General features: G+C 40.2%; 1 protein-coding gene across 2 annotated transcripts in view; it reads left to right on the forward strand.

Annotated features, from left to right (window-relative positions):
* The first annotated feature begins 3,355 nt into the window (after positions 1 to 3,355).
* LOC309689484 (unconventional myosin-VI-like) overlaps positions 3,356 to 23,750 on the forward strand; it is a 154,828-nt gene continuing 134,433 nt past the window's right edge. The window contains exons 1-2 of one of the 2 annotated variants that reach the window (XM_082505942.1): positions 3,356 to 3,589; positions 12,403 to 12,582. In XM_082505942.1, the coding sequence (XP_082362068.1) occupies positions 12,565 to 12,582 (18 nt within the window). In that variant the 5' untranslated portion in view covers positions 3,356 to 3,589; positions 12,403 to 12,564. The remainder of the gene's footprint in view (positions 3,590 to 12,402; positions 12,583 to 23,750) is intronic. The other variant, XM_082505932.1, reaches the window with a different exon arrangement.

The following is a 23,750-nucleotide window of genomic DNA, read 5'->3' on the forward strand; positions in this document are numbered from 1 at the left end:
AACCTTTACAGCATCAAAGCATTAAATATAAATTAAGTGTTTTGTGTTGATGGAAGCCGAAGCCCTCATCATGATTGTCTTTAAGAAGATAAAACCAGCGCCTGCTTTACTTCCTGGCTTCTTTCCAGAGTTTTTAAATCAAGAGCAGCCACTCAGGCAGGGCTTTCTCCAGCTGCTCTAACAGCCTGAGCTTGTACAGTCTTATTATTTCAAACTTTAAATAAAGCCTCGTAGACTCGAGTCTAGCGTTTCTGACTGACACAGACTGAATACATCACATATAACCTCATCAGATGCTTTTCTGCTCTTACTGATCACTCAAAGCACTTTTCACGCATCCTTTTTGTTTTATTCCCTGAAATGCTTCATCCACTTTGCATCCACACCAAACAGACACAGCTGTGGTAGGAAGCCGGAGTACCCGGAGGAGGAAACCCGGGAGACCCCAGGTCTCATCTTGAGATCTACATCAAAGAGAAAAGAAAGCACCACAGGAGATGGCAAATACCATAAATAGACACAAACCACAACAAGAACAAAAACACTTCAAAGAGACACAAAAAACACAAATACACAAAGGATCTACAAAGAGACATCAGTAATGACGAAGACACAAAACTACCAGAAATAGACAAAAAAAAGACTCAAGCATCTGCATGCAATGAGTAGGCAAAAATAAGTGTATGCAAAATATTACAGAAGACACAAAACCACGTGAAAGCAGCACACATTTACCTAAACAAATATAAAATGACCATGAAACAACTTTCTACACTTTTAAGAAGACAAAAATAATCTTAAAAGAGAAAAACACCTTGGAATGGACAGAGCAAAAGAAAAGGAAATAAAACGCCTATGTAACAGAGAAACAAGATTGTAGACAAAAACTGTCTCGCAACACACACAAAAATTACCAAAAGACACAAAAATGATAGCAAAAACAACAACAACGACGACAAAACACTCCTATGTGAAACAAACGATTAAAACGCATCACCACAAAAACATATAAAAACAGACATAAAAACAAACATATGGAAACGTCATGAAACAATTCGAAGACACAAAACAACAACAACAAAGCAATCCATGCACTGACTGCAAAACAACACAAACCGAGCACAAAGAAATCACCAAACTACGGAAAATGATTACAAAAACAAAACGACGTGAAATACGATGAGGCAAAAATAACCACGAAAAAGATGAAAACATTTTGTGAGAACCGCTGAAGAGACACAAATGTAAGATTTTTTGTGACCAGTGTTTAGAAATAAAAACACTATTTCGTATATTTCTTTTTTTTTTCTTTTTTGTGTAACATTGTCAGTTTTTCTCCGTTTTTATTCAATTATTCTTTTATTGATATAGTGAGAAATTCAGTCCAGAACAAAGAAAACGCGTCACAGAAGATTTTGGCTCATCTTTAAATCACAGACCAACTTTGACTCGAGCAACGAGAAGAGTCCTCTCAGCAAACCAAAGCACAAACTCCACAAGCATCTCAACCACCTGTGACAGCTGAGGCAACATCTGCATCTCACCTGGTGCTTACAGCTTCATTGATATGACCTGATTAATTAATGATCATCTGTATTTTACTGTATTCCATCCGAGAGTCGTGTGCTGTGAGTGTGGCAGCAGACAGATTAGCACCATTGTTGTCGTCTTTGACATTATCCCTATTAATCCTTCCTCACACACACATCTGAACGTGTAAAGAGTGGAGATGATTTTTCTACAGCCTCTGTGGGACTTCAGATTTATTCGTGTCAGAGCTTCTGCTGATTTTCCTGATTTGTCTCAGATGCTTCTGTGAGTCCCAGTTTGGAGAGTGATTTTACTCATGAAAATGAGCTTCCTGGGAACATGCCAGAAACAATGAAGCGAAAAACTGCAGTTCCTCTAACGGCCACATGAGGCTGATTCTAAAGGCGAGTGCATCCTCACAGAGAGCGTAAAAGCTGGACCAGAGTCACCAGTGCTGTGCTGTACTGCAAATTTGGGTTTTGATCTAGTACCAAGTAAATATCAGGCCAGTACTACCAATAGCTATACTTTAAACTTGTAAAGGCAGCTTATGTACAGGGGAGCAGCGTGTCGTGATTTATGAAATGAATAATTATGAATTTTCTGAACTCATTTTAGTGAGTACTAAATCACTGTAATTTTTACTTTCCACAGTAATTAGTTAGTACAATGAGTAGTTTTCCCTCTTCATAAAATCTCTAACAAGGATGAATAATTATTATGAGCCATCCATTTGGATGCTGCACCTCACTGTAGCTAATTTAAAACACTGAGCTGGACCTCTCATTTGGAGTTATACGACCAGTAGAAACCAGACCAGTGAGTGATGTCACGGTGGCTAAATCCATCTTTAAATACAGGCTGGGGGACCCTCAGGGCTCCGTGTTCAGTCCACTTCTTTTTTACAATGTACACAAACAACAGCAGACTTCCTGCTCAGAACTTTGATTCCTTCCTGGGATCTTATGTTTTTCACACTCTTGTTTAAAACGCAAGGGGTTTTATAATTTATAATATATAATAGTTTTTTAATTTTCTGTTATGTATTTGCAAAAAATAAATAATACAGCACCAAAAACATTTTCATTTCCTAAGTCAGACTTTTTATGAGATATTTTAGTTGCTGTGTGAAACCCTGTTACAAATGCACCAGATTTAAAAAATGTTCTTTAATAAACTCTTGGCCACTGGGCTGAAGGTCATCCTCGTATTAAATATTCAATTTCAGATAAAATTTAATAAAAATTACATTTAACAATTTTTCAATGGTTACACTTTTTTTGTTTGTTAATTTTTAGCATTTATTTGCAAATCTTTGCTCAAATTTAAACTTTTACAAAGTCAGCAGATTTGCCCCCCCTCAATCTAAGAGACACATTTGTGATTATTTTATTAAAAATGATATGGGAACCGGGTTAAAATTAGAGTAACAGGATTGCACAAGTTATGCATTCAGCCACGTTAAGTAATATATATATATATATATATATATATATATATATATATATATATATATATATATATATATATTACTTGTATTTGTAGATTAAATGTGACAAAAACCAAACAAAAGAAGGAAAAAGTGGATTTGTAACTTATTTTAGAAATGTTTTTCCATAGATTTCTTTTTTTATTTGTTTATTTATTTTTTTACAAAGTTTACACAATAAATGTGTGTCTTAGTGTTTATTTTCAAATTAATGGGGAGTGGGGGACAGAAATTGTTGAATATTTTGCTTTTCTTTTTAGCATAAAAAATGAAACTATGATGTTTAAATAAAGCCCTCCTCTCCGGACAGCGGCCCCTGCAGGACGGACCCCTCCGCCGGAGATTATTGGCACAGCCAGTGACGTCACGGGGCCAGTTTCCCAGGATTGCTGCGGGAGTCGGAGGCTGTTGGGCGGGGAGAGCGTGGGCCAGGTTGCCGGAGCGGATCATCTGGAGACAACCGGCACTGTGCGGCTAGTACGAGCGCTCCTTTTTCTGGAAATTTCTTTTTTTAAAACCCTGCTTCTGTAAAACAAGCTGAGGAGTCCCGGGAGTTTCCTCTGAGAGCAGGTAGGTCGTACCGGCGTGCACCGGGGAGGTTTTATCTTTACAAGCCTGGGATGTTAGCTAGCTGACGGGCTACAGGAGACGCAGCGTCCCGGTGCTAGCAACAAGCAACCCGGGGAGGCAGTCCAGACACCGGGGACGAAAACCGTCGACACTGGGCTAAAAGCTGGGGGAGGAACTACCGAGTCCACTGGAATTTAGCGCAGTTTTCCCCTAACAGCATCCACCATCTTTATTTTAATTTTTTTTTTTTTTTTACAATGAGTTAATATGCTTGGGTTTGTGTAGCTTTGTTGATAAGAGTTGATGCCACACTACCTTCAAAAACCTGGCCATTTAAAGTTTCTGTAACGACCAAAGGAGGGATGTACGAAAATTACAGTCTCCAATGCATATTTCGAATAATTAGGACCCTCTCTTAAATTCGGCTTACACAACAACTGCTGTGCCCCACTTTATTTCAATACAGCTTCCAACTTTTTAATGCGCTGCCATTACCACCCGATGGAGGGGTTCTGGTGGCAGGACTCAGTGTAAGAAGATGAAACAGCAAGATCAAAAAGTTGGATTATTTTCGTGGAAATTTTATACACCTGCCGAATGAAAACAGGTGTCTCTCGGATTATAAAAAACGATGACTCATTGTTCATATCCAGTGTGCGTGCGTGAAAGGCAAGGCGATTCAACATGTCACCTGTTTTGAACGAGGTTCGGCCCGGCGTGAGATCGCGTTAGAACATTTATCACAAGCCTTGTTAGGTTAGAGGGAGGTAAAAGGGGAAAGAGGCTGGCAGTTGAGATGCAGGTTCAGTGGTGCGTACATGACACGGGAGGCTGTGGTGTTGCAGCACCGATATGTCACATCTCACAACACGAGCAGGGCTGCGGCCTGCACAATGCACACTCAGCACACTGCTCCTGAGCCTGGGAGGAATCATCAATGGACATGCTTTGCATAAGAAAAAAAAAGGCAGAGTGGGCGGTGGGCTCGGTCTTTGTGATATTATTGCTTGAGCGATGATGGAAGATAATGTGGCATCTTCAGGAAAGTCAGGATGCAGAGAGGGAACGAGCCCAGGCTTTGCTCTGGTTTTATCTGTGTTGCATGATTATATAAGAGTACTCAGCTTTTATTGTGCGTTTCCTGAGCTCGTTGTTGTTGGCCTAGAGCTGCTTTGAAATCACTGTTGTGGAAATGATTATGACCCCAAATGCAGAAAACTGTGTGAATTACTCATATTTTATTCGATTTGTGATGCCCCACATTGCATATTTGTTCATGTATGAAGTTTTCAACGCCTCAGGTCCTTTTATAATAGAGCTCTGAGGTTATAGTATGCCTTTAGTTTGGGTGGAGGCCTCTTCAGCAGGAACCTTCTGATTTTCAAAGGGACTTTGACTTTTCTTTTATGGCCAGATTGCTGTATAATTTCATTATGTCACAACAGGAAATGACACTTGTTGTAAAGTGAGTTGCTCTTCCCTTCAGGAAAATGCAGGAAGGTCATGGATCAAGGTCCTCTTGACCACCTCCTGCTTTTAAACATGTCCAGTGGAAGACTAGCTTCTTTTTTAGATGTGTAACCAATATCAACAGCTGGATGGCACAAAATGTTCTTCAATTAACAACCTCAAAATCAGAAGTTATATACAAGTGTTCTGAAACTGTCCCAGGCCCCTTAGCATCCACAAATCTAGGAAACATTTTGATGGGTGGGTAAGTAGGTAGACGGGTACATATGTAGATAGGTAGGCTGATAGATGGATAGATACGTTGGTATGTAGGTAGATTGGTAGGTTGTAGATGGGGTACATAAGTAGATAGATGGATAGGCTGGAATTTATAGATAGATGTATATGTAGATAGCTGGGTAGGTAGACGATAGGTTAGCAGGTATGTGGGTGTAGATGGATAGCTTGGCAGGTAGGCAGATAGATGGTTCGGTTGGTTGGAGGATGGATGGATCATTAAGTTAGTAGGTAGGTAAATTGTTTAATGATTGGTAGATGGATACTGTTTTGTCCCCATGGGGAAGTCTGACTTGGACTCCAAAGCTACAACCCTGAGCACATATGGACACACAGCACCAACAGACAGATTTAAATACTAAACAAACAAGAAGGAGACATCACTCAGTCTGGAATTGCTTTGCAGTGCAACCTGTGGTTGTATCAATATATTCTTGGCCAGAAGAAAGGCATTGTTCAACCTGATAGAAAGATCAGTTTGCACTGCTGAGTCTGAATTGTCTGCCTGATGGCAGAAACTCATATTGAGACTACAGAACATGGATCACGCAGTATTCTCTCTTTTTGTGGGTTGAAGACCATTGAAGATGACGATCTTTCTGCAGTTTGAATATGCATGTTAACTATATTCTCAGTGACAAAGGACATTTCTTAAACTGTGACCTGATTACGCATTCTAAAGCAGCCCAATACAACTTAAAGAGATTTTGTTTTTTGTTCAGACGCAGTCTGCCATAACCATTGAGCCAAACATCAGAAAAGCTGTATAGTTCTGCTTCTTCTTTTTTCTAATTGTTCACAGCTTGTCTGTCCCTGTTCAGCTTTCCGTTTGAATTTCTGCTTTTGCTTGTCTGTCAAAGTGCTTTGTTATCTGTGTTCTTCCTAAGGTGCTGTGTAAATAAAGTTATGCCTGGTTATTGGATTAGTTGGATGACATGTTGCTCCCTTCAGCCCTTGCTCTTAAGTAGAAAGAGTCTGTCTGGATAAAGTTGATTTCTGGCTGCAGAGCTTCCATCCTCTGTGCTATGGCTCTTGGTCAAGTGTCTTATTCGCGATAAGCTGTTTATGTGCATCTTTATCCACTTTAAGTTCTCTCGTAGACACGAGGAGGCCGAGGATTCAGGACATGATACGGCTTCGGCGGCAGACTGGGTTTAAATGTTCATGCTGGATGTAATTTCTGTCAGTAAACACCTCTCGTGCTGTGTTGTGTTTTCCTTGCATTGTCACCCTGTGGAGGAAGCAGTTGGAGAGGTGGGAGGATAGGAAGGAATGAAGTTGTCCTTTGCCCAGTCCAGGAATCCCTGGAATATCCTGAAATGTTTAGAACGTGCAGAATCTGAGGATGTATTAGCCTCGAGTGTAATGAAGTAAGAACACAGGCTGACGCGTCACCATTTGGGCGCTTTGAACTTTTTAACAGCTGTTGGTAAACGGTGCACATATGTTGAAAAGTTGTGCAGATTTACCACCAATCAGACCTTTAAGATAACCTAAGTGTTACGGGAAGCTATTATGTAAAGTTCCATTTATTTTTCCTATAGAAATTTGAGGTACTTCCTTCCTTAAATGTTGTAGGGAACGGAGGGAATTTCTACACTCTGAGCTTATATAAAAGTCTTACCTCACCTCGTCTTACTTCAGATTGTGTTTGGTCAAACTCCAGCATGGCTGTAATTTCTGTTCGGTTTTTGTTTCGGTTGCTTTCTTTTCTTTTTCTGCTCTGTTCTTTTTGCCTCGTCATCACCTCAGCTCTGTGTATTTTACAAATCCGACAGCTTATTTCATGCTTAGAAGTTTGAGGCACAGTCAGAACTCATGTTTGGACAGTTGCTTCACTATAATAACTATAACCTTACTCGTCTAAGGATGCTGACTAGAGATGTACCTGCCACTTACCTAAGTAAGAAAAGCCTCAGGAATCAGTCAAAATGAGCACGATAACAGGCGAGGTTAAACTATGACCATGCTGGTACGCTGCCTGTATCTCAGTGCTGTGTGAACCCGCTGATCACAGCACCCAATAATCGAAACATGCTTTTAAAATTGCTGAAATTTGTGGCAATGTGAGCAAAGCAACGCACCTGCAATTCAGTGTGACAGTGCTTGACATCACCGCATTCGAGGTGAATTGGAGGTGAGAGCGCTGATGCCATCACCTCAAAGTGATGGGTTGCTTTTATAATGCAACAAAGCTGATTGTTAGTTTCCCACAATTAGACTTTCTTTGGCTGGAAAAGCATATTTACTTTGACATTTTTATTTTTTTATTCCTGTGGTCTCATTTTTAAAGCACAGCTGGTCAACACTGGCTCGCCCCGGTCGGTTCCATCTCGTTTCCCACCAGACGGGGTGGTCAGGTCGCTGTTGTGGCGATTTGCGATGTCATTTAGTCTCAAGCCTCTCTTGTCATAGTTGGTCTGACAGTATTGAACTTCACCTGTGCTCCACGTGCTGTTCACTTTATTTCATTAATGCTTCAGTTTCTTTATTGCACTGCCAGATCCAGCAAAGGGAGGATTCCAGTTAAAGAGTTGGAGGAATTGAGAATAAAGCAGTTTGTAGTTCATAGTGTTTCTGACAGGCGAGGTCGTTCAAAGTTAGCTGTTTGTCAGAAAACTGTGCATTTTTTTACTTATTCCTTTCAGAGAGATTAGGTGCTAAAAATATGATCGAACTCTGTGGAAGACCCTGTGTCTACTGTCTCTACTGTGTCTGCTGTTTATACTGTGCGGCGGGCACATATCCTGACTCCGGACCTGCTCACTGATTGGCTCAGATAACACTCCAAAAGCCACGTTACATACAAACAGGACTTCCCGAACCATGACAAACCTCTTCAGCCTGCAGCAGCAGCTGATGATGATGGAGCAGCAGAGTTCATGCATATCTTGTTTCTGATGGAGATATATTAATGGTGGTGGTAGCGGCAGTGGTGGGACTCCACTACCTTCCATCAGCCTTTGTAATAAAGGGAATATGAGCTGAATTAGTCACGCCACACCGAGCAGACCACATCGCTTGTTGATGATGATGAAGAGTGTCGGCTTACACGCCGTCTGCCTTGCCCCAGGGTTGGGTTGTTTTTTTTTTTTTTTTGAGTCTCTGTGGGACCTAAAACGTGCTGTTATGTGACTGTTATGTGTTTTGATGAATCACACAAGCGAAGCAGGAGTTGTAAACAGAAGCCTCGTGGACTTGTTTTCCTCGGAGCTAACAACAACCCCGTTTCTGGATCTTTTAAGATAAGAACCCTAAAGCTGAGAGCTAAAGTAGATAAGATGAATTCAGTAATGTAAAATAAACAGAACAAATGGCTCCCAATTCTTGTACCGACTCTAGCAAAGCAGACAAAATGAGAAAAGATCTTCTTTCTTTTTTTTCTTTTTCAAACATAACAGCTGGCTATCAGATGTCAGCATCTGTCTCTTGATATACCCATGAACCTTTGCTTTTTAGGTTGTTTCCTGCAGTTGGGTCAGATTTCCTTCCGACTCCAAAAACTTCAAAAGCTTCAACATTTGCCTGCTCTTCTTTGTGTAATTTTAAAAGGAAATTCTGGTTTAGTTCAAAATATAGGGCTGTGCGATATGACCAAAATCTCATATCCCGATATAAGAATTCTATTGTCCGATAACGATATAAATCACAAAAATGTAACATTTTCTGTAAATTCTGTGAATCTTGGGCAGCTTGACTTGCGGGAAGTGTTTCCAGCTGCGCGTCATGTACCTGGAGTTGAGTTTTTAACTGATGCATGAAACTACACATTTTTAGACATAAGTTGTAAAGGCCGCCGTTTTCTTTGCCAGTATTTATTACACGGCGTGCTGCGGGGAAAAGCCTGTTCTAACGTTTGAGTCTAAGGTTTATTTTTTTAGCACCTGGCGGCTCTTTTTTTACTTCTCATCCGTAAATAATCTGCTCTTTCACGTGATTCAGTTTATTTTGAAAAGTCTCAACAGCATCTTGAGCTTTATTGTGAAAGGTTTATGTGGAACATAAACAAGCGGACACGCGAGGGTTTTACCGTCGTTGTTGCTAACCACAAGCATAAAACAGGCGCTTGTCCGTCTGTAGTGTGGTTATATAAAATATAAGAGAAAGAGAGAACTTAAAAAATAATGATTATATTTCATGCATGAACAAATAAAATGACTCTATTGCCGTTTCCTACATATGCCAGGTCTCTAATTTGACCAAAAAAATGGGTTTTAAGTGTTGTTTGTATTTTCTTGGTCATTACATACAGTAAATACAACATTATCAATTGCATGTTAGCTCCAGTAGTGGACTGGCTCCTTTTTGACCTGATCTTCTTTATTCCCGTTGGTTCTGATCTGTTGGAGGTGCAGAAGGTCCCTCCTGACTCATATCTGTGGTGCTGATGATGACACCCAATCAAAGTGGGTGCACCATGTGTTATGTAGGGGGCTCTTTGAACTCACATGGAATCAGAAAGCAAGATATGTAAATTCTGAAAACACAAAAAAGGTAATCACATGCTCATTTTTTATTTTTGTTTTTTCGAGTAATGAAATGTAGTGAGGTGCGTTTAAGAACCAGAGCTGTGGCTAATTTCTAAACCAGTTTAATCACAAGTTAATATATATGTTAGTCAGCTTTATCTGACTCACCTTTGAGCAAACTCTTGGCAACAGTGGGAAGGACAAACTCTGTTTTAAACATTTCACAATAAAAGCCTCACAAATAAATGATGTTTTTTTTTGTTTGTTTTTTTGTTTGTTTTTTAAACTAAAAAAAAATGTGTACAGGAGATATTGAATCGATATAAACCAGTAAATTTAACAGAGTATTAAAATACCAAATAGGGTGAGAAGTAAAAATAAAAGGCAGGTTGTGATAAATAAAGAATGGTGACAAGAGTTCATGTTTACTTGTTGAAACATGAACAAACAAGGTGACAGAGATGTAAAACTCAAATTAAAGCGTTAAATATCATTAAAACTGCCTTTATTAGCTCATTTGCAGTGAATACTGCTCAATGATTGGCGATTTTCTGCAGGATTAAAGCTAAAAACAATTTATTCTGTTTCCTCGCAGAGTGTCGGAGGATGGTGCCGACGCTCCATGTTGTACTTTTATGTCAGGACAAACTATTTTTAATTTTTAGTTTATTTTAGACATGTTTATTTTTAGCGGCTGCCGTCGGCTTTAATCGCCTGTACTCTCAGTCGCTCTCTTCCTTCCTCTCTCTCCGTGGCTCAGCTGTGACTGAAACGCTGTGTCATGTGTCAACATGCAAATGCACCCGGGCCATCAGCACGCCATTATGGTAGTGGGGGCTGTAACCACAGCAACAGCGAGGGCAGCCATTTGTCTGCTGATGGTGACCTTTGAATACGGAGGCCTTTCTGGTAACGGAGGCCTTTTCTCCGCTCTGACAGGCAGCTCTGATGTTTGAATTTTGGGTATTTTTCCAGGGAGGCTGGCTGCTTTGACATGTTACTGTGTTTTAAGCACACAGCTGGTGTTGTCGGATATTATTAAGCTTTAAAGGAATCTGTTGAAAGCGATGGATTGTAAAAAGCTGAGCACGTTTTTCTTCTTGCCGTCAGTACTCAAGAGTATTGCTGTTGACTTGAGCACGGAGAGCAGAGGTGTATGTGTGCACTGTTTCTTCCTCTGATGCGGCGTTTCCTTGCTCTGGTTTTTCACACTGCTCATGAGGTTTGTGTGGCTCCACTCCAGGAGGACTTTGACCTGAATTAATCCGCCTCTCTTTAGCACTTAAATATCTAAATGACTCAGGAATACTGGCGCTCGCTGTTGCCAGGGTTTCACAGCGCTGGACCTTGTACTTCTAACTGCTGCTTTTGGGTCTGTTTTCAGATGTAATGTAAACTTTAAAGCTGCATCTGAGTGAATGTGAAGCTTTTTTTCGTTTGTTTTTTTTTTTTGTCTTCCTCTTTTGACTGCTCCCTTTAGGGGTTACCACAGTGGACCATCTGCTTCTGTTTCACGCTGTTTAACCCTTTGCATGTCCTACTTCACCACATCCACGAATCTCCTCTGAGGTCTTTTGGTTAGTGTCACAGAATTTAAAGATGAGGCCTCGTTTGCCTCTTATTGAATCCTGTGGACAGATTTAAATAAGAAACCATAGAAATAAATTTATAACAAGGACAAAAACAGAAAAATAAAAAACATTGGTGCAGCTGTTTTTTATTTTGTTAGCCAAGATTAGCTTGAAGGGAGTCTGTTTTACCTGGTGTTGCCTGTGGAGGTCAAACAGAAGTATGGCCAGTGTTGGGGCCAAACTGGGGCAGTAATGGGAGGGCGTTACATTTATGTAAGGACCTGCATTTGGGTTTTTTTTTTTTGTTTTTTGTTGGGTTTTTTTTAGCTAATGCTAGCTTGCCCATTGACACAGAGAAACTGCGCAATCTCCTATGTCAGAAAATAATGACGTGGTTTAGGTCGGCTCGTTAAACCAATCTCCTGGAGTTTTACGAGAACCGATTGGTTTCAAATAAGGTTTATGGTCGAATTTTAGCCAACATTTCTGAGTAAATGCAAATTTGTTGAGTGTTTCTTATTGTTAAAGTTGGTTGATGTCATCTTTTGTTTTATTTTATATATATATACACACATATATATATATATATATATATATATATATATATATATATATATATATATATATATATATATATATATATATATATATATATATATATATATATATATATATATATAGAGAGAGAGATATAGATAGAGATATCTCTATATATAGAGATAGATATAGAGATATAGAGATAGATATATATATATATAGAGAGAGAGATATATAGATAGAGATATCTCTATATATAGAGAGAGATATAGAGATAGATAGAGATAGATATAGAGATATAGAGATATAGAGATAGCTATAGAGATATAGAGATATAGAGATAGATATAGAGATAGATAGAGATAGATATAGAGATATAGAGATAGATATAGAGATATATATATATATATATAGATATAGAGATATATATATATAGAGATATATATTAAAAAAAAATTTTTGGGCCTTTTTGTGGCTTTATTTTTGACAGGGACAGTGAAGCCTGACAGGAAAGTGGAGGAAAGAAAGAGGGGAAGACAAGTGGCAAAGGACTTGAACCCGGGCCGGCTGCTCTCAGCCGTGTGGGATATGGTCGCCTGCTCATTCCAGTGAGCTAACCTGACGTCCAGCTTGATGTTATCTTATCTATAGCATGGACAAATTGACCTTCGTGAGTGAATTAGGTTGCTGATTTATCTGGGGCAGATCCTGGTTTCAGGAGAAAGCAAGAGCTCTGCTAGTCTTTCATAGTCTAACATGGAGAAATTGTTAGCCACAATAAACTGAATTTAATTAAAAACCTGGGCCCGTATCCCTAAAGAATCTTTGTGCAAAAAGTGGCTCCTAGCGGCCAAATTCTAAGAAAATTCTCAGAGTCATGACGTTTTCTTAGAATTTCCCCTAAAAGTGACACGACAATCCCAGTTAATATAAAAGCTATTCCTCAAGATTCCTAGCGCTTAAAAGGGCTCCTAAGGCGAGATCTGCTAAGAGCAGGGAAGAGGACTTTTAGTGGCTTAGGAGTTCCCCTAAGCAGCTGCACAAAATGGCCAACAGAAGAGGCAGGAGAGATGTCCTGCAAACACTGGATGACAGGGAATTATTGAGATGCTACAGATTGGATCGTGCAGGAATCATGTTTGTGGTGGATCTCCTTAGAGATGCAATTACTTCACCAACTCGACGCCACAACGCTATTACACCGGAGACGAAAGTAATCACAACCCCGAGGTATTTGGCAACCGGGAAAATGCAACAATGCAGCAGTGATGACTTGGGTCTTCAATCACAGACATTGCTAAAAGCTGAGTCGTGTTACCCTCGTTAAGACCGTTGTGATTTCTACTTCATTAAGGACAGCCTCTTGAGATAGGCCATCTTGTTTTCAACGGGGTCCATATGGGAGTGAAAGTACAAAATATGCCAGCTAGGATATTAATATGAGCAAATAAGACACGAATCATTATTTGAACAGGGTGTAATGAGTTTAAGTTTTCACATATTTTAGATTCTAATGGCTATAACCCCTACAGCTTACTATTCATTTTCCAGATATTTTCTTGAATGTGAAATATTATTTACAATTACAGTCAGCATAAGATTAGAGTATATAATATGTTTATTGATTTGAGGGTACATCCTTTGCTCATTATCACCAAAAGCTCATTTCCATCAAACTTGTAGGATCAACCAATCACGGCTTTTGAAATGATGACTCATACCTAGCAATGGGGTCAACCACACCTCCTCACTAAGATAGGATTTTCCATCCATTCCTTGCTCAGAGTTCACTGAAAATGTTCTGGAATCACTTCTAAGCTAAAACTCCTGGCAAGGAATTTTTAGGTTAAGTTAGGAGCTCTCTGAGAGGATTCTCAGAATCTTTAGGGATACGGGCCCTGGAGTTTAGGTTTAGGCACGCATCAGTGTACGTGATGTTGACTTTATGGGGTTTTTTGTTTGTTTTTTACATGATGTCAATTCTGAATATAACAATGACTCACAGTAAGCTAATAGCACGCACAAGCTCCTGTGGCATGTTGAGATGACAGTAGCACACAAACCTGTAATTTTTTTATTCATATTTTACATTTTGTAAACCCATATTTAATACAAGTTGTTAATTTTTGGGTTGTTAACATAGAGAGTGAAGTACTGTTGGAAAATACTACAGCTGGCTGTTGTTGGACTCACTGTGGCTGATTGGAAAATTTCGTCATTGTGGTTTGAAGGCCACTAAACATTTATTTCTGAGAGATCAGATTAATTTTGTGTTGACCAGCTGATCAATTATTCCACCAATAGTTCCAGTTGTAGCTGGGCACAAGTGGCAGACTCAAAGTTCGGGGCCAGAGTCAAGCGGGGTCCCATGGTTCGGGCCCAGTTTAGTACTGGTAACGGCGTCACAGCCTTTATTCCTCTCTGTTTCCTGCTCGTTATATTTAGCCGATACGGGTGCACAGCCAGCTCTCCAATGGCCCTCCACACTTTGTTGCTATGAGATGTGTTATGTAACTGTACGTCGTCCACACTCAGGAAAAAACAGTTTTCAGGTGGGGTTTTTTTTCTTAATGTGAACACATATGAGTATGTGTGTTTATGTTCCAGGATGCTCTTGGCTAAATAAGCTGATGCAGCTCTTGTCTTTTGGTCCTCGTTGTCTCAGAGTCTCTGTGGAGCCGGGCACTTCCTGTCCTTTTATTTTTTTTTAAATGTGAGTCGTTTGCCTGATATCACCGTCTGTCAGCCCCATTCAATAATCTGCAGTCAGGAAGTGACAGCATGGAGGAAAAGACTGCTGGACAGGTCATAGAAGTGTTTCAGAGTGACAGGAAGCACACTCAAGAGTCACTTAGAGTATTTTATCTGTTGGGACAATTTCTGGAAGTCAAAGAGTGCTCCAGTTGTGGGTTTCATGACTACAGAGACTTCCATGATAAGATACTGCTATTGACATTTTGAGTCGGGCTGCAGTTTCCATGTTTATGTTGTTCTTAATTAGGATTTAAAACAATAAAAAAAGTTTTTAGCAGGTTTGGTGAAGTAAAGGCAACTAAGACTACTAGAACAGCTACCCTGAGGTACCCCTGAGCAAAGTACCATCCCATTGAGCTTAGGATAGATCAAGGGTAGTTAAAACCAGGCCAAATGCAGTGAATCATTTGAGGTAAGTCACTTATCAGTTAGAATCCAGATGGCCTTCTTTTAACATGTGGACTAAACTACCCTGACATCACGTTTTGGATTGTGGACATTTGTGGAAAGTTGATTCTGTTTATCTGGAAATAACATTTTTACTGGAAGAAACATTTAGTCACTTGTCCAGGTGACTTCAGCCTAGTTTGGCCATGGCCATCTTCTTAGAGCCAAAAATGACAATAGAGGGTTGGATTTGATGGATGCTGCTAATCTATTTGGTAACATCCAAAAAGTTGATTTTGTTCATCTGGACGAAGCATTTTCAGTGGGAGAAATGTTTCATCATCCAAGTGACTTCTTCAGTCTCAGCTGATTGCAGGTTTCCACAACCTTATAAAGAGTACACTTGCACAATGACTATGATAGCCCGCTGATCAGTGGTTGCTGATCAGTGGTTGTTGATCAGTGCGGATTGGCTTTAGTATTTTCAGGGCTGTCACTGCTCAGAGCGAGTCGGCTCTTTGACTAATGTACCACCTTTTAGCTTCTTGTGACACTTTTTATTGGGGTTAGACTTCAACTTGAGGAGGATGACTCCTGTCAATCTTTAATCTGGATTACAAACTGTTCATAAAAGATCAGCACTTCAGAAAGCCCAGACGTCGGCTGAAATTGCAAAGAAGCAGCGTCCGAGCAGGTCATGCAAGGGACAGATATGCTCTTTGAGACCAACTGTAATGTTTCTGAGTTTTAAAAATAGGATAACAGAGTATTCCTGATATTCCTGAACATTTTTGGATGGTTGAATTTGCTAATTTAAGATATTTTTACTGAGGAAGAGGATTTACTTCTTGAACAATAAAGTTCACTGCCTGAGCGTGCTGTACTACAGCAGCAGTCTATTAGGGGTGTGTCTCTAATTTATGTCACAGTGTAGAGGCAGAGCACAGGATCAGATAAAAGTACTGTATGTGAACCAATACAAATACTAGTTTTTATTCACTAAACTGAATAGTTTCTGTGTGTTTGTGTGTGTGTATCACCACCTTTGTGAGGACAAGTTTCAGTTTAATTGTCTGTAGTCAGGACCTTTCTGCAGACTGAGGACCACTTCAAGGGATTGTCTCACACCTTGTTTTAAGGTTTGATTTGAGATTAAGAAGTGCAAAGTTGTGTGTGTGTGTGTGTGTGTGTGTGTGCGTGGGGTTACCAACTTTGTGAGGACCTGGTTCAGTTTTAATCCACTGCAGTAAGGACTATTTCAAAAGACTGTTTCAGACTGTTTAAATGTTTGATTTGGTTTAAGAAATGTAAACTGCAGAAACACACACACACACACAGGTTTGTATGTGTGTGTGTGTGTGTGTGTGTGTGTTGACCTATATTACCACCTTTGTGAGGACTCGGTTCAGTTTTAATTGCCTATAGTGAGAACTTTTGTGTGGTCGGTGAGGACCGCTTCAGAAGAGGTTTTCAGACATTGTTTTAAGGTTTGGCTTGGGATTAAGAAATTGAAAGTACAGAAGTACGTGTGTGTGTGTGTGTGTGTGTGTGTGTGTCAGGGAAGGTCACGTTACTTTCTGAAAGGACTCACCTGCTGACACGCCCTTTTCAGACCAATGTTTCTTGTGGGTGCGGCTGCAGCCGGTGAACTGCTTCAAAGAATGCTGGGTAACTTTCATGTGTGACTTTTTAAATAAACAAAACTTAACACAAGAAGAAAGTTTAGATCACATCCGGATTGGTTTGATCAGTTAGTGCGAGATAGCTTTGGTGTTTGATTTAGGCAGCAGAAAGTGGAAAGATGGCTGTGCACGAATGATTGTTTGGTTTCCTTTTAACCACTGAATAATAGAAAAATCAGCGAAGGTCTTTCACCTGATTAGCTGATTTAACCTCGGCTACTTCAGGCTCAAAGTTTTGTACATCTTTGAGCCCTCATACCTGTGTTACCCACATTAAATTAAATATTGCCAATACCAAATAAATATTGCAAACAGTCCAAAGACAGAACTGTTTTTTGTTTAGCTTTTTCAATGAGCATCAGTGTCATTAATTATGTTGTGGTCTCAATTGCAAAATTGCACCAATTTAAGTCTCTGATGTACAGGAAGAGGTCATATCACCATCAGGTGTAGGTGACTGATTTGACTACGTTATAGTATATTTTCTGAGACCCTCTGTGGGGGGGACAAAAGGATTGATTGCCCAAAGAGACTAAAAATCAGTTCAATAACCATTTAAAAACTCCTTTAGTGATACTATTACACAGAAGCAATGCACGACAGGTTTTCAAAGTTGCCAGAAGTGGGTCATTTAGATATCCCTGGGAAGGACACTGAAAATCAGAGAGTGTATGTGTGTGTGAATGGGAGACAAAAGCACTAAGACATAGATCAACAGTGAATGAGTGTGAAAGTGCTTTGAGCATCTAATTGTTTTTAGACTAACAATGATCTAATCCTTGTTATGTGAAACAGACTATCCTGCATCACATTAAACTATGAGCTAAGTTAAGACTGGTCTAACCCCACAGACCAGTCTAAACTATCTCTGTAAAACTGCTCCCACGCTTTGTTGCTCTTACTAATCAGCAGCCTTAAAAATACATAAGAAGATGTGAGTGAGCTGATAATGTTGCATCACGTCCTCAGAAGCGATGTCGTGCTGCAGTTTTATGGAGGAGGAAATGTGATGCTCGTTAGCAGAAAACCCTCACGGCTGCCCGTAAAGACACCCCGACGAAGGCCGTTATCAGCTGTGCAAAGTTCAGCGGCGCTGTGAGAGGGCGAAACACGGCATCATTTTCTGCACAGTTAGAGAACAGCCCGAGCCCATCAGCTGGTGTTAATCATCTCCCAGAGAGGAAAATGGCAACAGGACGAGCTGAAAAAGTTAGCAATCAGGAGCCCTTACTTCATGTCATGGAGAAAACGGCGTGTAGGAATAACCATAATCTAATGTTCGCTTGAATCGCTTTCACAATTCTGCCAGCCTAAAAATATACACATATTGTCTATTATGGTGGCTTATGCTGATTAACCTTTGTCCATGTCCATATAAGCCGGTGGGTCAGACTTTTACTGGCCCACATAAAACTCAGTTTAATTAATAAAAGTACTGCTACCTATAAGAAAGTATTTATTATGGAGACTTGAGTTTCTGAGTTTATATTAAAAACCTAACTCTATTGGAGTAAATGCTGAGCCATACTGTTTAGCAGTCTCTAGGTGATCGGGGCTTTTATGTTAAAGCCTCTAACAGCCCTGCTTGTTTCATAGTACGGAGCTCTGCTGCTGATGTCTAAAAGCTGTTTGGATTGTTTTTTATCACGACTCTTTAAACGGTGCAACTGGATAATTAGCAGTAGTTTCCCTTCATTGCTGGTCGATGGGGCAGCAGTCTAAACAGACCTCCCTCTCCTCAGCCTCCACCTCCAGCTCTTCTGTGGTGTAGGTGTTCCCAAACCAGCTGAGAGACATAATCTCTCCAGCATGTCCAGCATCTCCTCCCAGTTGGGGATGGATGAAACGCCTCACAGAGGACATGTCCAGGAGTCGTCCTGTTCAGAGCTGATGCAGATTCATGACTGTACGCTTCCTGTAACTACCCACAGCTCATGGGCGAGGGTGGGGACGTAGATGGGCTGCTAAATCAACAGTTTCACCTTGACTCTCAGCTTTCTCTTTACCACAGTATACAAGGTCAAATGAAGCTAAACAATGGCTGTTCAACTTTATGTGCACACTTCCATAATATTTGCTTCATATGTGGTTCACTGTGCTTTGAAGAATACCTCACAGGGAATGTTATTGGCTCTTCAGTAGGAAAGGTTTTCATTTTGGCTGTTTGTATCCACAGATTTCCAGCATCTTCCCTGGAAGTTTCAAATAAAGAATCTATCATGGTGTAGTTGTATCTCCTCCCCTCTGTTGTTGTCAGTCTGCCCTCGGGGGGTTCTCTGAATTCATCGCAGGCTCTGCGCTCACCACGTGACCTGGCCGAGCGGTCCTGACAGCGAGCTCTCAGTTAGCAACGACGCAGATCCAACAATCAGCTGTTTGTCGGCTCGGCGCAGAGTGGGTCGGCACACATACGACCGCAGGTCGATTCGAACAGTGCTTCCTCTGCTGCCGTGAAGAGCGGCGTCCTCAGAGCCACAGCTGCTGCAGCGCGAGCTCAGCCACTCATTTCTGACCACTCCACCGAATAAAAGACCGACTTTAACGCTACTGTAAGGTGGCTTACGACACACTATGTGCAGATGTTTCAGAGCATGGTTTTTAGATTGATCTTTAAATGTATTCATTGTTCTCTTTATTTGTGAGGGAGGGACTGAGAAAGCATTTTTGATTTTACACTTCAAATCATGTAACGCTAAACCCGACTTCTCCAAAACTGAGATTAAAAATCGAGAAACCAGCCCCAAATAGCCAGCGTACAGCCTCCAGTGCAGCATAAACCTAAAGCATCTCCTTCATGTGTGGGTGTGTGAGCTTGGTTAGCGAGCTTTATTTACCTGCCGGGACACTACTGCACGGCTCGGGTGGAGCTCCTACTACACCTGTGTGACCAATGAATCATTGCTGGGGTGAGGAGAGAGATCTTTCACACAGTAAATGAATTTTCTTAATTTCTAGGAGTCGAGGCCTTTCCTTGCCAGCCAAAAGATATACTCTCTCCAGGGTGTCATGGCAGGGGCCTTGGTCTGGTTGAAAAGGCCACTTTGGGGTGGCACCTTAGGGAGGCATCCCGGTCAGATGCTTAAACCACTTCTTCAGTTGGGTGCTTTCTGAGCCCCTCCTGAGTGAATGGGCTCCTCACGCAATGTTTTATAACATTTTATCCACAGCAAAATGTCTTCTTACCAAAGAAACAACAGAAGTGGTCACAGATGATCACAAGTAAACCTTCCCATCAGTTGGGTTGGGCGATTGGACCAACTACGTCAGTGGGTTTTCTTTAAACTTTATTTTGCTAATGACTTTGCCTCGTGAGAGTTAAAAAAAACGGACACATCCAGGAATGCAGAGCAGAGATCGCCAGCTGTGCTCTAAAGGTGCCCTCACACCCAGTTTGGCCCCTGGCATTGTCGAGTGTTCAGCCTTTGGGGTCTGTAACACAGCGCAGCTCTGATTTGTTGCTAATGTGGCTGCATAAAGCTGAAACGAACCAGAAGCACAAATACCACAAAGGCGCACGTCTCAATAGGGCAAAGAAAACAGTCTGTGGACTAAAAATACCTCCTGCTATGATGTGACTCAGGTCTCACAACGAGACTCGGCTGACAGACCTAATCAAACGCTTTTTGCATCACAGGGGAAACCAAAAAAATCTACTTCAGCTCCACTCAACCACGCTCGTCTGCTTCAAAGCAGCTGCACACTGGAAAGAGAAGTTTTCACAACCTTTATTTACGCCCCAATGATTCAGACACCCCTACTGCCACCAGTGTAGTCCAACATCCTCTCTGGTGCCCACATTGAAACCGGTGGCATGGTGGTAACTCCACCCTTTACTTTGTCCTGCATCAGGATGTTTTTCCAGTCATTTAACCACGAAGAGCTGGTCTGTTGTTTGACATCATATCACGTTCTCCCGCTTTTATTCATTATTCAGATGAGCAAACAACTGGCTGCTCTTTTACCATCGGCATGTTTGAATATGCAAACTCTGAAAGATGTTCAGCTTGTAAGCAAATACTGAACCTCTTTGTTGTGGAAGTTGAAAGGCTGAGAAGCAGGTGTGTCAGCCTCCTCACTGGAGACTGGAATAAAGGGAATAAAGGGTATAAAGTTTCCGACCTTGGAAACCGTAACCTCAAACTACTAAGTCACTGCACTTCTTCGAAATAGCCGTGGGACGTTTATGTTTGTTATGCTAAAATAATGGTCAGGACGCCATGGTGGTAAAATCCATTTTTCTGAGCGTGTGTTTAAACAATAAAGAGCACCTTTTGTTTTTGGTAAATATAGCATCCACAAATGATAAGTATTTTCCATAGCAGGCATTAATGTAATGTAGTGGTAATCATTCATATGCTGATGGTGGCTTCTGTTAGTCATGGAGCTGCTAATGGGCTCGTCTGCTGATGTTTAAGGATGTTTTCCTTTTTAATTCATGTTTTTATAATAAATTAAAAAAAATATCTCAGTGTGAACCAAACTGTAGATGTAACAGTGTTTCTATATGTCTGATTATTTTTGTGCTGGCTCTCTTTTCTTTCTTCACCTCTCAGATATATGATCCTGTCTTTGGTGGTATTAATATCAGCTTCACTGGGACTGAGGCTTGTGCTTGTGACAGCATATTTTTTTGTCTGAATAAATTCCTCATCGTGTGATTGAAATTTTTTGCTAGCTTTCCGGGTTTCCTTTAACTTCTAGGTGAAAATAATTGTTGCGACTGTGTACGGGAATTCCTGGGTTAGAAGTGCTAAAGCAGTGTTTGTGTGTAATAATGATCATTCAGTTCAAGATGTTTGCCTGGATTTACGGAAAAACAGACTGTATATAATAGATGGACATTGCCACTGTGCTTGCACACTCACAGACGGTATAAGACATGGATGAAAAGGCTTCAGGTGTGAGAAACTTGTTTTGTTTGATCTGTGAATCTTGATCATACTGTGTTTTGTTTTGTTTTTTTTTTTTTTAAACGGGATTATCCGGCGTGTACTCACTGGCTGACTTGTGATTGACAGAACATTAGCCGGTGAGAGTGCCGCGCTCTCTATCCTCCTTTCTGACTGGAATAAGGACTGTCATTTGCAAAATGAGCTTTACATTTTATTAATCAGGGGAGTCACACATGAGCTGAGACATTAATAGAGCAGAGGGCCGTGTTCTGATACACTGCTGCAGGCAGTGGAGCTTCCCCGGCTCGTCCTTTCACGCTTTGCTTCTCAGACCTGGGAAATACTTGAATATATGCAACTTATGTGAACAATTATGCACCACACTAATGATACGACATGTTCACTGTGTGAAACATGATAGAATACATTTGAACAATATGAATGAAAACTAAACATTAATTTATTGTTATTCTGTTTTTTAAGCATATTTAATAACTTTGGTTTATATTTTATTACCGTGTTTATTATAAAGTGTTATAAAAAGTAGTAAAGGTTATTTTTACTCTGACTTCAGGCGTATCTGTCATGATGCGACCTCGGTGTGTCCCATTTATTTTTAGGATGCTCATCGTGCAGCAGCGTTGAGGTGGCCGGTTTCTAATATTTCAGTTTCATTATTTGCACTTAGGTGAAAACTCGTCCAGCGAGTTGCTTTAAATACACTTCCCTGTATTTCCCTGTTTTCCTTTCTTCTTCTTATTCAAAGTTTTCACTCTAAGCAGCTTTTTATTATGATGGTCTGATGTGAACAATCAGCAGTCCTTCACTTCTCAGCTGCGTCTTTAATGTTTCGTCTGAATGACTCTGTTAATGGAAATCCTGCTCCAGAGGATGCTGACAGCTGGAGACGGGTTAGCTAAGGAGCTACACTTCCATGCAGGATTTTAATATTTAGGGCAGCAGCTAGAAATAGCTTCAGCCCTTTTAGTTTCAGGCTTTTGCTAGAAAAACCCCCCAAAAACATTAATGTGACGGTGAGCGCTGCAGTCGAGGCTCAGCTCTGCTGCTGGCCGGCTGTCGCTGGTACTTTGTGGTTTTCTTAATTAGCTGCTTCAGACGGGAGGGATCAGTCGTCCCCGCAGCTTTGTGAGCTCCGTGGTGAAAGCAACAATTATCGAGTGCGACGTTCAGAGTCTAAAATTAGCTGCAGAGTCAGTTTAATGTTAATGTAGTCAGCAGTAAGGCTCGTTTCTCCAAGGGCTTACCGTTGGAAATAAAGTTGATCAACAGCAGGTTTGATCACCTTTTCAGCTGTGATGGGTAAACGTTGTGCCTTTGTTTACGTTGGAAAAACTACACGGGATGACAAATAGATCATTGTGATTTTTTTATTTTTTAATGATTTGCACAACACTGGTCACTATATTCTTCATTTCCGGTTAATACTTGTACAGCTGCTGTTATTGTGTATATATTTATTTATATTTATATTTCTTCATACATTCTTATATAGTTCTATATTGTGTATTTTGTTGTACAGTTATTTTATTTTCAACTTTAATTTATATATTTATCTTTATCTTATTCTTCCCAGTTAAATTTACCCTTCATTCTAATTTGTGTTGTACAGTTATTTCATTTTTAACCTTAATTTATATTCTATTTCTGCCTAGTTAAATTTACCCTTTTTAATTTTTCATATTTATTTCCTATCTTATTCATAGCCTTTTCCTTTTTTGTTTTCTTTAGGTCACGAGCAGTTGTCCAAGCATTTCACTACATATCGTACTGTGTATGACTGTGTACGTGACAAATAAAATTTAAATTTGAATTTGAATTTGAATTTAATCTTTTTCGTGGCAAAAATTTGCAGATTTCAGCAAAGATTTTATACATTTAAAAGTAGCTAGGTGTGGACAAAAACATTTTAGTTAGTTGTGGTTTTTCAGTTTTTATTTCAGCTATCTGAAATGATATTTGCCAGTGACAAATATAATGTAATATAGTGTAAAATAACAATTAAAAAGACAGAAACAAGACTGAACTAAAAAACCAAAACTCCAGACAAAATTAAAACTGCAGTCCAATCAGTTTCCACAGACTTGTTGGACTGTTGTTGGCTG

Source organism: Aulonocara stuartgranti, assembly GCF_965226115.1.
Source record: "Aulonocara stuartgranti genome assembly, chromosome: 15".
NCBI classification, from domain to species: domain Eukaryota; kingdom Metazoa; phylum Chordata; class Actinopteri; order Cichliformes; family Cichlidae; genus Aulonocara; species Aulonocara stuartgranti.